The 14,956-nt window shown below is 44.9% G+C and overlaps 1 protein-coding gene across 1 annotated transcript in view; it reads right to left on the minus strand.

Moving 5' to 3' along the window:
• Window positions 1-221: 221 nt before the first annotated feature.
• The window catches only part of arl6ip1 (ARL6 interacting reticulophagy regulator 1), a 26,734-nt gene continuing 11,999 nt past the window's right edge, over window positions 222-14,956 (minus strand). The window contains exons 3-6 of the mRNA XM_084141901.1: window positions 12,687-12,806; window positions 8,551-8,668; window positions 7,830-7,914; window positions 222-1,664 (exon numbers count right to left, since the gene is read on the minus strand). Of these exons, the coding sequence (XP_083998027.1) occupies window positions 1,546-1,664; window positions 7,830-7,914; window positions 8,551-8,668; window positions 12,687-12,806 (442 nt within the window). The 3' untranslated portion in view covers window positions 222-1,545. The remainder of the gene's footprint in view (window positions 1,665-7,829; window positions 7,915-8,550; window positions 8,669-12,686; window positions 12,807-14,956) is intronic.

Below are 14,956 nucleotides of genomic sequence, written 5' to 3' on the forward strand. Positions count from 1 at the left end.
GAGAGAAAAAGTGTGTTTGTGTGTGAGTGAAAAAAGTACACTTCTACCACTGCCAGGAGTAGAACAGTACATCTACTATCTAACCACGTCTGTCTGACAGGACATTTAAAATGGAGGGTTGGCCCTGGGGTGCTATGTACGGTATGAACATCCCTCCCTCACCTTCCCTAACTTCAAGAACATTCAACACCTGAGGGGTAATACTACAAAGCAGGATCAACGAGCTTTCAAAATCAGACTTTATTAATTCTTTGTAGAGAAGTCAAAAAAACAAACAGATGAAATGGAGGAGAGGAACAGCGAGATAGGTAAAGGATAAAAACAGACAGACAAGACAGAGAGAGAGAGAGAGAGGATTGGCGTATTTACAATCATAGCCCAGCCCCCCCCCGACCAGAGAGACAGAGGGCTAGAGGGACAGCTAGCAGCGTTACAGCAGTGGTTCTATAGTAGGATCAAGTCCACCTGGACTAGACACTGATCCAAGGCCAGATTGGTGTTCCTCCCCCTAAATCAGTAAGGTCATGGGTAGGGGGCAGGTTACGCTGATCCTAGACCTGTGTCTATGTACGGGCCTGAACCAGTCTCAGCTCACACCAGGGTTGAGTCTTCAAATGGAACCCTATTCCCTACTTTTGCCCAGGGCCTATAGGGGTGGTGCCCTACAGAGGGAATAAGGTGCCATTTCAGACGCAGACCAGCATTATATATATATATATATATATTCCAAACATCACCAGAGACTAGGCCCCCGAGTCCCAAATGGCACCCTACCCTATTCCCTAGATAGTGCACTACTTTTGACCAGAGCGTCTAAAGTAGTGCACTGTGTAGGGAATAGGGTGCCATTTGGGACGTCAACCTAGGTCTGCTTCTCTACTCTAAACTCCAGTTTCTTTTACAGTTTCAGTGCAATCTTACAAATTAGACAGAAGCAGGGATCTAAAAAGGTAAAGGAGCGGTGGCAACAACAGCCTTCTGAAACAATACTGACACTACCTACCCCTCATCAGTATGTCCATTACACTAACCATCCTCACTGGGAGATTGAGTTGTATTATATATTGTTTTGTGATGGTATTACATGTGTGGGGTGTTTGATAATAATCATACGCAATATTGCTAGAGGTTTCTGTTCAGTGGTCTTTCTCACTAGAGTATTACTGACAGTGACTGGCATCTTAAACACGTTCCTACAGGATCTAGAGACAGACACACGTGTGTGTGCGTTGTAACGTTTCAGTGTGGTCTACTGGTGAACTAAAGCCCTGACCGACGTGGCGACTGACTGCATGCGTGTGAGGACAGGTGGGAAAACACTTCCTGTTGAAAAACAAATCCCGCCAGGTGATTGGTTGGTTAGGTGACAGGGGTCAGAGGTCAAGGGGGGGAGAGAGCGTGTGTAGAGTTGGTCTGAGCAGACTGAGGAAGTACAAAAGTACTTAGTTGAAGCTTTTCTTTTACGTTCGATCTACTGGTTTCTTCTTCGTCTTTTCTCTCGTTCGTCTCACAGATCCCCTCTTCTTCTTCTTCTCCTCTTTCTTTCTATTCATTCTTCTTCTCCTTCTGTTTCAGCAGTTTGTTGATCTCTCTCTTCGCCATGCCAGCGTACTTGCTGATGACGCCATGCTGGTTCAGACCAGGAAGCAGGAGCAGGAAACTCACTGGGGACACAGGAAACAAAAGAGTCACTACATGTCCTCATGTAGTGTAGCCATGAGTGTACCAATAATATCTATTTTGGTGGGAGCAGCTGACCAGTCAGACCGGTTTAACTGTCAGTCTGACTGACCAACTGTCATATTCCCTGAGCAAGGAGGACCAAACTAAAACAGGATACTGCTTAAAGAAGGGGTGTTTTCATTAGTGCATAATGTAACGAGCCTCTCTTATTCGACAAGCTCAGGTTAGTCCCTCCACCACTGAGCCGTTTGGTTCCTAACGGGTCTATTAAACTATACAGGGCATTCGGAAAGTATTCAGACCCCTTCACTAATGTTACAGCCTTATTGTAAAATGGATTAAATTGTCCCCCCCCTCTCAATCTACACACAATACCCCATAATGACAAAGCGAAAACAGGTTTTTAGAAATGTTTGCAAATGTATAAAAAAAGGGAAATATCACATTTACATAAGTATTCAGACCCTTTACTCCGTACTTTGTTGAAGCACCTTTGGCAGCGATTACAGCCTCGGGTCTTCTTGGGTATGACGCTACACGCTTGGCACACCTGCATTTGGGGAGTTTCTCCCATTCTTCTCTGCAGATCCTCTCAAGCTCTGTCAGGTTGGATGGGGAGCGTCGCTGCACAGCTATTTTCAGGTCTCTCCAGAGAGATGTTCGATCAGATTCAAGTCCGGGCTCTGGCGCGACCACTCAAGGACATTCAAAGACTTGTCCCGAAGCCACTCCTGCATGGTCTAGGCTGTGTGCTTAGGGTCGTTGAGCTGTTGGAAGGTGAACCTTCGCCCCAGTCTGAGGTCCTGAGTGCTCTGGAGCAGGTTTTCATCAAGGATCTCTCTGTACTTTGCTCCGTTAATCTTTACCTTGATCCTGACTAGTCTCCCAGTCCCTGCCGCTAAAAAACATCCCTACAGCATGATGCTGCCACCACGCTTCACCGTAGGGATGGTGCCAGGTTTCTTCCAGACGTGACGCTTGGCATTCAGGCCAAAGAGTTCAATCTTGGTTTCATCAGACCAGAGAATCTTGTTTCTCATGGTCTGAGAGTCCTTAGGTGCCTTTTGGCAAACTCCACGCGGGCTGTCATGTGCCTTTTACTGAGGAATGGCTTCCGTCTGGCCACTCTACCATAAAAGTCCTGATTGGTGGAATGCTGCAGAGAACCTTCCAGGAGGACAACCATCTCCACAGAGGAACTCTAGAGCTCTGTCAGAGTGACCATCGGGTTCTTGGTCACCTCCCTGACCAAGGCCCTTCTCCCCCGATTGCTCAGTTTGGTTGGGCGGCCAACTCTAGGAAGAGTCTTGGTGGTTCCAAACTTCTTCCATTTAAGAATGATGGAGGCCACTGTGTTCTTGGGGACCTTCAACGCTGCAGAAATGTTTTAGTACCCTGCCCCAGATCTGTGCCTCGGCACAATCGTGTCTCGGAGCTCTACAGACAATTCCTTCGACCTCATGGCTTGGTTTTTGCTCTGACATGCACTGTCAACTGTGGGACCTAATATAGACAGGTGTGTGCCTTTCCAAATTATGTCCAATCAATTGAATTTACCACAGGTTGACTCCAATCAAGTTGTAGAAACATCAAGGATGATCAATGGAAACAGGATGCACCTGAGCTCAATTTAGAGTCTCAAAGGGTCTGAATACGCATGTAAATAAGGCAGCCGTTTAAAAAAAAAAAAAATTGCAAAAATTTATAAAAAAACAGTTCACTGTCATTATGGGGTATTGTGTATAGATTGATGAGGAAAACAAATAATATAATCAATTTTAGAATAAGGCTGTAACGTAACAAAACGTGGAAAAAAGACACTAGGTTTCCGTCCCAAAGGGCACACTATTCCCTATGTAGTGCACTTCTTTTGACCAGAGCCCTATGGGGTTCCCCTAATAGGGTGCCATTTGGGACTCATCCTGATATATAACCCTTTCTCTAAGTGGTATTTTACAGTTGGAGGATGACAACGCACAGACTACTGAACAGCTGTCAGCTGGCTATGGGGCCCTTGTGCTTGTCTGTTATAGCTACTCAGTCAGACCAACAATTAGCCAAAGTCTCCGATGATGTTTGGAATATATATATATATATATATATACACACACACACACACAGTGGGGGAAAAAAGTATTTAGTCAGCCACCAATTGTGCAAGTTCTCCCACTTAAAAAGATGAGAGGCCTGTAATTTTCATCATAGGTACACGTCAACTATGACAGACAAAATGAGGAAAAAAAATCCAGAAAATCACATTGTAGGATTTTTAATGAATTTATTTGCAAATTATGGTGTAAAATAAGTATTTGGTCAATAACAAAAGTTTCTCAATACTTTGTTATATACCCTTTGTTGGCAATGACACAGGTCAAACGTTTTCTGTAAGTCTTCACAAGGTTTTCACACACTGTTGCTGGTATTTTGGCCTATTCCTCCATGCAGATCTCCTCTAGAGCAGTGATGTTTTGGGGCTGTCGCTGGGCAACACGGACTTTCAACTCCCTCCAAAGATTTTCTATGGGGTTGAGATCTGGAGACTGGCTAGGCCCCTCCAGGACCTTGAAATGCTTCTTACGAAGCCCCTCCTTCGTTGCCCGGGAGGTGTGTTTGGGATCATTGTCATGCTGAAAGACCCAGCCACGTTTCATCTTCAATGCCCTTGCTGATGGAAGGAGGTTTTCACTCAAAATCTCATGATACATGGCCCCATTCATTCTTTCCTTTACACGGATCAGTCGTCCTGGTCCCTTTGCAGAAAAACAGCCCCAAAGCATGATGTTTCCACACCCATGCTTCACAGTAGGTATGGTGTTCTTTGGATGCAACTCAGCATTCTTTGTCCTCCAAACACGACGAGTTGAGTTTTTACCAAAAAGTTATATTTTGGTTTCATCTGACCATATGACATTCTCCCAATCCTCTTCTGGATCATCCAAATGCACTCTAGCAAACTTCAGACGGGCCTGGACATGTACTGGCTTAAGCAGGGGGACACGTCTGGCACTGCAGGATTTGAGTCCCTGGCGGCGTAGTGTGTTACTGATGGTAGGCTTTGTTACTTTGGTCCCAGCTCTCTGCAGGTCATTCACTAGGTCCCCCCGTGTGGTTCTGGGATTTTTGCTCACCGTTCTTGTGATCATTTTGACCCCACGGGGTGAGATCTTGCGTGGAGCCCCAGATCGAGGGAGATTATCAGTGGTCTTGTATGTCTTCCATTTCCTAATAATTGCTCCCACAGTTGATTTCTTCAAACCAAGCTGCTTACCTATTGCAGATTCAGTCTTCCCAGCCTGGTGCAGGTCTACAATTTTGTTTCTGCCTTTGACAGCTCTTTGGTCTTGGCCATAGTGGAGTTTGGAGTGTGACTGTTTGAGGTTGTGGACAGGTGTCTTTTATACTGATAACAAGTTCAAACAGGTGCCATTAATACAGGTAACGAGTGGAGGACAGAGGAGCCTCTTAAAGAAGAAGTTACAGGTCTGTGGGAGCCAGAAATCTTGCTTGTTTGTAGGTGACCAAATACTTATTTTCCACCATAATTTGCAAATAAATTCATTAAAAATCCTACAATGTGATTTTCTGGATTTTCTTTCTCTCAATTTGTCTGTCATAGTTGACGTGTACCTATGATGAAAATTACAGGCCTCTCTCATCTTTTTAAGTGGGAGAACTTGCACAATTGGTGGCTGACTAAATACTTTTTTCCCCCCACTGTATATATATATAGCTAATGCTGGGTCTCAGTTTGCAATCGCACCCTATTCCCTATATAGTGCACTATCCCTATAGGCCCTGGTCAAAAGTAGAACACTATATAGTGAATAGGGTGCCAATCAATACTTGTTGTGCTGGCCTGGTATGCAAAGACATTTAACAAATAAATGTATAAACCAAGTAACATTTGCGTCAGATTTGACTCATGTTGGGAAACATCCATAAACTGACAGGCCGTGTATCCAAAATGGTACCCTATTCCCTATGTAGTGCACTACTTTAGACCAGGACCTATAGAGAACAGGGTGCCGTTTGGGACACGGCCAAGGAGATGCACATCACTTCCCTTATTGCCAACCTTTGTACATCCTTCCTATGTAGTCACTTCTCTAGTGGGGTCCGGTGGTTTAACTGTCATCATAATCTGTACTATACCAGCAGGAGAAACCAGAAGAGAGCAGCTACAATGTCAGAGAGACCAAAATACTAGTTTGTATTAACCTGATTGGACCAGAATACCACTGCTTGAATTAACCTGATTGTCTGAACTCAGAAGAACATCAGGACTTTGTGAAATAATGCAGCAATGAGTAAGCTACAGTACTGGAAACCTTTGGCTGAGTTAGCCATTAGCCCAGGTGGGTTTAGTACAGGTTGGCTGAGTTAGCCATTAGCCCAGGTGGGTTTAGTACAGGTTGGCTGAGTTAGCCATTAGCCCAGGTGGGTTTAGTATAGGTTGGCTGAGTTAGCCATTAGCCCAGGTGGGTTTAGTACAGGTTGGTTGAGTACAGGTAGGTAGTGTCTTCAGAACGTATTCATACCCGTTGACTTATTCCACATTTTGTTGTGTTGTATCTACGCACAATACCTCATAATGAGAAAATGAAAACATGTTTTTATTCATGTTTGCAAATGTATAAAATGAAATAAAGAAATCTCATTTACATAAGTATTCACACCCCTGAGTCAATAGATGTTAGAATCACCTTTGGCAGATATTACAGCTGTGAGTCTTTCTGGTTAAGTCTTTAAGAGCTTTCCACACCTGGACCCATTATTATTTTCAAAATTCTTCAAGCTCTGTCAAATTGGTTGTTGATCATTGCTAGACAACCATTTCAAGTCTTGCCATAGATTTTCAAGCAGATTTAAGTCAAAACTGTAACTCGGCCACTCAGGAACATTCACCGTATTCTTAGTAAGCAATTCCAGTGTAGATTTGGCCTTGTGTTTTAGGTTATTGTCCTGCTGGAAGGTGAATTCATCTCCCAGTGTCTGGTGGAAAGCAGACTGAACCAGGTTTTCCCTCTAGGATTTTTGCCTATGCTTAGCTTCATTCAGTTTATTTTTTTATCCAGAAAAACTCCCCAGTCCTTAACAATTACAAGCATACCCATAACATGATGCAGCCACCACTATGCTTGAAAATATGGAGAGTGGTACTCAGTAATGTGTTGTATTGGATTTGCCCCAAACATAACAGTTTGTATTCAGGACAAAAAGTGAATAGCTTTGCCAAATTTTTTTGCAGTATTACTTTAGTGGCTTGTTGCGAACAGGATGCATGTTTTGGAATATTTTTTACTCTGTACAGGCTACCTTCTTTTCACCTCTGTCAATTAGGTTAGTATTGTGGAGTAACTACAATGTTGTTGATCCATCCTCAGTTTACTCCTATCACAGCCATTAAACTAACTGTTTTAAAGTCATCATTGGCATGGTGAAATCCCTGAGCGGTTTCCTTCCTCTCCTGCAACTGAGTTAGGAAGGATGCCTGTATATTTGCAGTGACTGGGTGTATTGATACGCCATCCAAAGTGTAATTAATAACTTCATCATGCTCAAAAAGGGACATTCAATGTCTGCTTTTTTTTCTTCTCCCATCTACCAATAGGTGCCCTTCTTTATGAGGCATTGGAAAACCTCCCTGGTCTTTGTGGTTGAACCTGTGTTTGAAATTCACTGCTCAACTGAGGGACCTTGCAGATAATTGTATGTAATAGATGAGGTAGTCATTCAAAAATCCCATTAAACACTATTATTGCACACCGAGTGAGTCCATGCAACTTGTGACTTGTTAATCACATTTTTACTCCTGAACTTTAGGCTTGCCATAACAAAGGGGTTGAATACCTATTGACTAAAGACATTTCCGCTTTTCATTTTAATAAATTTGCCAAAAAAAAACAACATAATTCCACTTTGACATTATGGGGTACTGTGTGTAGATCAGTGACACAAAATCTCAATTTCAGTCAAGGTGTGTGAATACTTTCTGAAGGCACTGTAGGTAGGGTACAGGTCGGACGGTAGGGTACAGGTCGGACGGTAGGGTACAGGTCGGACGGTAGGGTGGTACAGGTAGGGTACGGTACAGGTAGGGAGGTAGGGTACAGGTAGGGAGGGGACAGGAAGGTGTTGGTACGTACCAATCAGGTAGGTGAGGAAAAGGTTGTGGACCTGCTGTCCCATCCAGGCCACCGTCACCAGACTGCTGATCACCGACGCAAAGTACTGTGGGAAGAGAACCGGAAGTGACATCACTACAGGTTAAACCAGAAACAGGAAGAGATGCAGCTTGGCTTTGACGGGAGAGACCAAGCAGACTTTTCTGACCAGCAACCCATTGCTTGACTTCCTGCCCGACTACGTTGCAGACACATGCCAGATCTCAGAACGCCTGGATAGGTAGTTAACATGTGAACTAACCCCGTCATAATGCCACACCCCCTTTGTTTTCCCCCGTTGGGACACAGGCAGGAGGTGAAGAGGAAGATTACATAAGAACAGAAGAAACATCCATCTGAGCTGTGCTACACTGATTTAACCTGTACTTCACAGCAGCCTAATTTACAGCAAGCTAAATGGAGCAGCAGGCTGAAATCAGCTAACATGCGAGAGATACAGAGATAGAGACCCTGTTCTAAAACAGACGACAGACACAGAGAGAGAGACCCTGTTCTAAAACAGACAGACGAGAGATGCAGAGAGAGAGACCCTGTTCTAAAACAGACGACAGATACAGAGAGAGACCCTGTTATAAAACAGACGAGAGATACAGAGACCCTGTTCTAAAACAGACGACAGATGGAAAGATGGAGACCATGTTCTAAAACACACAGCAGAGCTAAAGTGGGACTGTGTGTTTACCATCTTGGGTTTCTCCTCCTTGAGGGCGAAGAGTCTTTTCCACCAGCCCAGGACACGACGCTGAGTCTTCACCAGGTTACCACAGATCTCATGGAAACGCTGCTGCTGCTCTGAAGACCTGGAGAGAGGGAGGAGAGGAGAGGAGGAGGAGAGGAGCAGAGGGAGAGAGGAGGAGGAGAGGGAGAGAGGAAAGAAAGAGGGATAGTATTATTATATCCAAGACCAGTCCTTTTATTCAGTCAACAGCTATCCCTCCATCCATCTGAACAGGAACACTTGATCAGAACCAGTTCAGTAGAATGAGATGAGCCTATCAGATATCATATGGTCCCATTGATAAGGCAGTTGGGGAAGTGCCCTTCATTTCTGCTGAGCCACAACTACCCATTTCAGGCTCAAGTCAGAACATGGCCTCATGAACCAGCAGGACTCACACTGGCAGACACTAACATAGACCCAGTGTGTGTGTGTGTGTGTGGGGGGGGGGGGGGGGCTTGTATGTACGCAGGTCCTCTGAGTGAGTGAGTGTGTGTATGCGTGTGCATGGATGTGTCTGCAAACCCTGCTCTAAAGCCATCTCCCTTCACAGCTCTAATGGGCTACAGAGACACCTCTAAAGGGCTACAGAGAGATACCTCTAAATCCTCTAATGGGCTACAGAGAGATACCTCTAAATCCTCTAATGGGCTACAGAGAGATACCTCTAAATCCTCTAATGGGCTACAGAGAGATACCTCTAAATCCTCTAATGGGCTACAGAGAGATACCTCTAAATCCTCTAATGGGCTACAGAGAGATACCTCTAAATCCTCTAATGGGCTACAGAGAGATACCTCTAAATCCTCTAATGGGCTACAGAGAGATACCTCTAAATCCTAATGGGCTACATGGCGGCACATCTAAATCCTCTCCCTCTAATCTCCTTTCTTTTCAAAAGGTCAGAGGGCAGCAGGTAGCCTAGAGGTTAAGAGCGTTGGGCCAGTAACCGAAAGGTCGCTGGTTTGAGTCCCCGAGCAGACTAGGTGAAAATCTGTCGATGTGCCCTTGAGCAAGGCACTTAACCCTAATTGCTCCTGTAAGTAGCTTTGGATAAGAGCAATCCTATATATTTTCCCTAAGGGACAGACAGTCAGTCTGTGCATAGGACAAGGGCTGGAGACAGTGTCTAAGACTGGGACTCAGGTCAGGGGCTTGGCCTAGGGCAGAACCACTACCGACATCTGATACATCCCATCAACTTCAGACTGGGGGTAGACTTGGGCGGTATTTTGAAGTACCGCCGGTATGATTTTTTTCACTTGAGCCAGTTTGTTTACAATGAGCACATGGGGCAAACGTGACAATCCATTGTTGAGCAGCACTAACACCAGTCGCTTATAGTTAATTAGAAGATATTTATCTAAGATGTACCAAATACATTTTTCCCAGCTCAGGGTTCCAGCTATGCATTTGGTTTGCTAACTTGCTAGCTATAACATTAGAAGGCTAGCTTGCAATATCAAGCTTCTTGGTTACAGCAGAGAATAAATCCTCTTCTGGATCAAGTGTGAGTAGCTTTTTGAGATAGATGTACACATTCATGAGCTGGGTTGTCAGTCCTTGCATTTCGTTGATGTTTGCTTGTTAGCATTTAGCTCGCATCTGCTATGGAAATTCGCTAGTACTTTGTTAGCATACATAATTTTTTCATTTGGAAAGAAATAGCGCCCCGTGTGTGCACTGCTGGAAATACCGTATACCCAGGTATGGTACAGGAACTGTATGAAGGTATGGAAATCTGGATACCGCCCAACCCTAGACTGGGACTGCTAACAAACAGCTGAGTCAGGCTGTGGCTGTGTCTAAGTCTGGGTCTAGAGCTGCGGCCAGGGTCTAGGACAGGGAATGGGGCTGGGTCACTAGACATCCGACACCAACTACAGACTGAGGCTAGAGACAGTACTGATACACCACTAACTACAGACTGGTGTTAGAGACAGTACTGATACACCACTAACTACAGACTGGTGCTAGAGACAGTACTGATACACCACTAACTACAGACTGGTGCTAGAGACAGTACTGATACACCACTAACTACAGACTGGTGTTAGAGACAGTACTGATACACCACTAACTACAGACTGGTGTTAGAGACAGTACTGATACACCACTAACTACAGACTGGTGCTAGAGACAGTACTGATACACCACTAACTACAGACTGGTGTTAGAGACAGTACTGATACACCACTAACTACAGACTGGTGCTAGAGACAGTACTGATACACCACTAACTACAGACTGGTGCTAGAGACAGTCCTGATACACCACTAACTACAGACTGGTGTTAGAGACAGTACTGATACACCACTAACTACAGACTGGTGTTAGAGACAGTACTGATACACCACTAACTACAGACTGGTGTTAGAGACAGTACTGATACACCACTAACTACAGACTGGTGTTAGAGACAGTACTGATACACCACTAACTACAGACTGGTGCTAGAGACAGTACTGATACACCACTAACTACAGACTGGTGTTAGAGACAGTACTGATACACCACTAACTACAGACTGGTGTTAGAGACAGTACTGATACACCACTAACTACAGACTGGTGTTAGAGACAGTACTGATACACCACTAACTACAGACTGGTGTTAGAGACAGTACTGATACACCACTAACTACAGACTGGTGTTAGAGACAGTACTGATACACCACTGACTACAGACTGGTGTTAGAGTGTCACGAGAATTTCTATCTCTAATTAATCAAACTTAATGCTCTGAATAATTCCCAGAGGGTGTAAGGCTCTGGTTTAATCATGAATTAAACAAAGGTCCACAACTGGCAAGAATGATCTGTATGTTTAATCATGGAGAGCTCTGCTGCCAAAAAACACTATATAGCTTTTATACCCCTTGACACACAAAGGCACTTTGCTCCGCCCACCTTTAGGAGGCCTTTAACCAGTTTCTCAGTCCCCTTCATCCTGGAATGTTTGTCTCAGCAGTTTCTAACTCACCCCCTCTGTTAGTGGGTTTATAATGATAACCCTAACAGTTCACACAGTCATCATCAGTATTGGGGTTAACAATTTTAGTCATAATCATAATTCCTCTATCATAGAGACAGTACTGATACACCACTAACTACAGACTGGTGCTAGAGACAGTCCTGATACACCACTAACTACAGACTGGTGCTAGAGACAGTCCTGATACACCACTAACTACAGACTGGTGCTAGAGACAGTCCTGATACACCACTAACTACAGACTGGTGCTAGAGACAGTCCTGATACACCACTAACTACAGACTGGTGCTAGAGACAGTCCTGATACACCACTAACTACAGACTGGTGCTAGAGACAGTACTGATACACCACTAACTACAGACTGGTGCTAGAGACAGTACTGATACACCACTAACTACAGACTGGTGTTAGAGACAGTACTGATACACCACTAACTACAGACTGGTGCTAGAGACAGTACTGATACACCACTAACTACAGACTGGTGCTAGAGACAGTACTGATACACCACTAACTACAGACTGGTGCTAGAGACAGTACTGATACACCACTAACTACAGACTGGTGTTAGAGACAGTACTGATACACCACTAACTACAGACTGGTGCTAGAGACAGTACTGATACACCACTAACTACAGAGCGTCACTTAATCCTGTACTGGTGTCCTGTTACTACAGAACCACTGAAGGAGGGGAGGGTATGACAGAGAGGACCGCCTGGATCCTTTAGATGTACACCGGTGTCATGCTCCACTAACATCACACTATGTCCCCAAACGACCCCCCCCCCTCCAGAACCTCTACAAACACCCCCTACCTCCTGCCAACAACCCTCGCCAACAACCCCTAAAGTCCTGCCGCCCTCCCCCCTAAGCAGACACCCCAACCGTTTTATCCACAGATACCAAACTCCTCTGCCCTAGATATACCCCCCCCACCCTGTACCCCAGATATACCCTGTATCCCAAATATACCACCCTATAATCCAGATATACCCCATCACCTTGTACCCCAGATATACCCCCCCACCCTGTACCCCAGATATACCCCACCACACTGTACCCCAGATCTACCCTGTACCCCAGATATACCCCCCTCCCCTCACCACTTGTTGGATCCGAAGACGCGGGGGGCGAGGGTGGGCACCAGGTAGTCAGACAGACACAGCAGCATGATAGAGCAGGACAGGCCGGTCAGCACCGATGGGTCCAGGTAGTAGATCATCCTGGAGAGAGGGATGGAAGGAGAGGTAGAGAAAGAGAGACAGGGGAAGAACAAAGAGAGAGAGGGTCAGATGTCTCAATTCCACTGCAGGTCAAAACAAAGTCAAGCTGTCAAGTGGAGACCAGAGAAATTAGGTCTTCTATCAAGGGTTATGTCTGAAAAGCTAAATTTACTATACCGAACTAAAATTATAAATGCAACCGTTTCAAAGATTTTACTGAGTTACAGTTCATATAAAGGAAATCGGTCAATTGAAATAAACTCATTAGGCCCTATGAATGGCACAACAATGGGCCTCAGGATCTCTGTGCATTCAAATTCCCATCGATAAAATGCAAATTGTGTTCGTCGTCCGTAGCCTGCCCATACCATAACCCCACCGCGGGGCACTCTGTTCACGTCAGCAAACCGCTCACCCATACGACGCCATACACGTGGTCTGCAGTTGTAAGGCCGGTTGGACGTACTGCCAAATTCTCTAAAACGACTTTGGAAGCGGTTTATAGTAGAGAAATGAACATTCAATTCTCTGGCAACAGCTCTGGTGGACATTCCTGCAGTCAGCATGCCAATTGCACGCTACCTCAAAACTTGAGACATCTGTGGCATTGTGTTGTGTGACAAAACTGCACATTTTAGAGTGGACTTTTACGTAAAAACTGCATGAGTGGCCCTTATTCACAATCACAGATGCAAGTTTTGTTCGGGGCAGAAGTGAAGACAGTAGCCTAGCGTTACAAACATGTCTGACAACTAAATACTCACGAGAGATTAAGAAAACTACTGTAAGGGCGCCGATGGGGTCGTCAAACCGTATTTATTTGAGCCCAAGCATGGCCGTGGGAAGATGCTTTGGGGTGGGGGTATTTTTCTCCCCGCTCCGCTGACAAGTATATATATTTTTTGGGCCGATTTATCAGGGGGCGCTGCAGCACCCCTACATCCCACGGCTATGAGCCCGAGTACGACGATGAAGAAGAGGCTAATTGAGCTTCGTATCCGCCACCGCTCTAGCGGGACCACAGCCCCACCCCATCCCCAGGATGAACGCAGATGGATGGTGCAGTTGTGGCAACTGTACTCCAATGCCAACTCATTAAGAATGCTTATGCTGCAGAGAATTTGATTGATGAGGAGCAGTTCGTTTGCTTTCGCGACCACAGGGATCTTGCTGCCCACATCAACTCCGGTGTCCTGGAAACATTTGTCCGGATCCCGAAAAGAAAATTGGAGACACAACCCAGTTTCAGCTGAACCAAATGGACAGTTATCCAATGGGTAAGTAGCTGAACCAAATGGACAGATATCCAATGGGTAAGTAGCTGAACCAAATGGACAGTTATCCAATGGGTAAGTAGCTGAACCAAATGGACAGATATCCAATGGGTAAGTAGCTGAACCAAATGGACAGTTATCCAATGGGTAAGTAGCTGAACCATCGTTAGATCCTGTCACCGCTCCGGCACCTGCTCAACCACTTTCTACCTGAACTGGAACTGTTTTGGTTTATAGATTATTTTTGTTGCCACCCACTGCTTGGACTGTTGTTTTGGGAAGAGCCTTTAAGCGTTTCTCACCTACACAATGAATGCAGAGTGCAGTTAGACATGTTTACATGGTACACACTCTAAATGATTGAGGTTTGGGTATGACAAAATACAGGTACAGTAGCTGATGTAACAGGAAAGACAGTACTTTATATTACATTTTAGTCATTTAGCAGACGCTCTTATCCAGAGCGACTTACAGTTAGTGAGTGCATACATTTTCATACTGCCCCCCCTGGCCATCGAACCCACAACCCTGGCGTTGCAAGCGCCATGCTCTACCAACTGAGCTACACAGGACCACACTAGGCATAATGTCTTAAAGAGTGATGTACATGCGTGACACATTTTATAATAGGAGCTATAAAGTCAAATTGGGTTTATCCATTCATTCAAGTTCTTTAAGTACCAGTCAGTAGCAGTTGTAGCTTGTTCCCTGCCCACATTTTCATACGCCAAATTATTATTGTAATGTATATTGACCAAGAAAAAAAACGTCCACCTCAACACACAAGTCAAGTGACAACATGGTTTATAAAATGGGTTAAACTTTTTTGTTATGGCCATTGTGCTAAAAGTAATTATACTGTTCGGACATTCACTG

Source organism: Coregonus lavaretus, assembly GCF_964263955.1.
Source record: "Coregonus lavaretus genome assembly, chromosome: 2".
Taxonomy (NCBI): Eukaryota; Metazoa; Chordata; class Actinopteri; order Salmoniformes; family Salmonidae; genus Coregonus; species Coregonus lavaretus.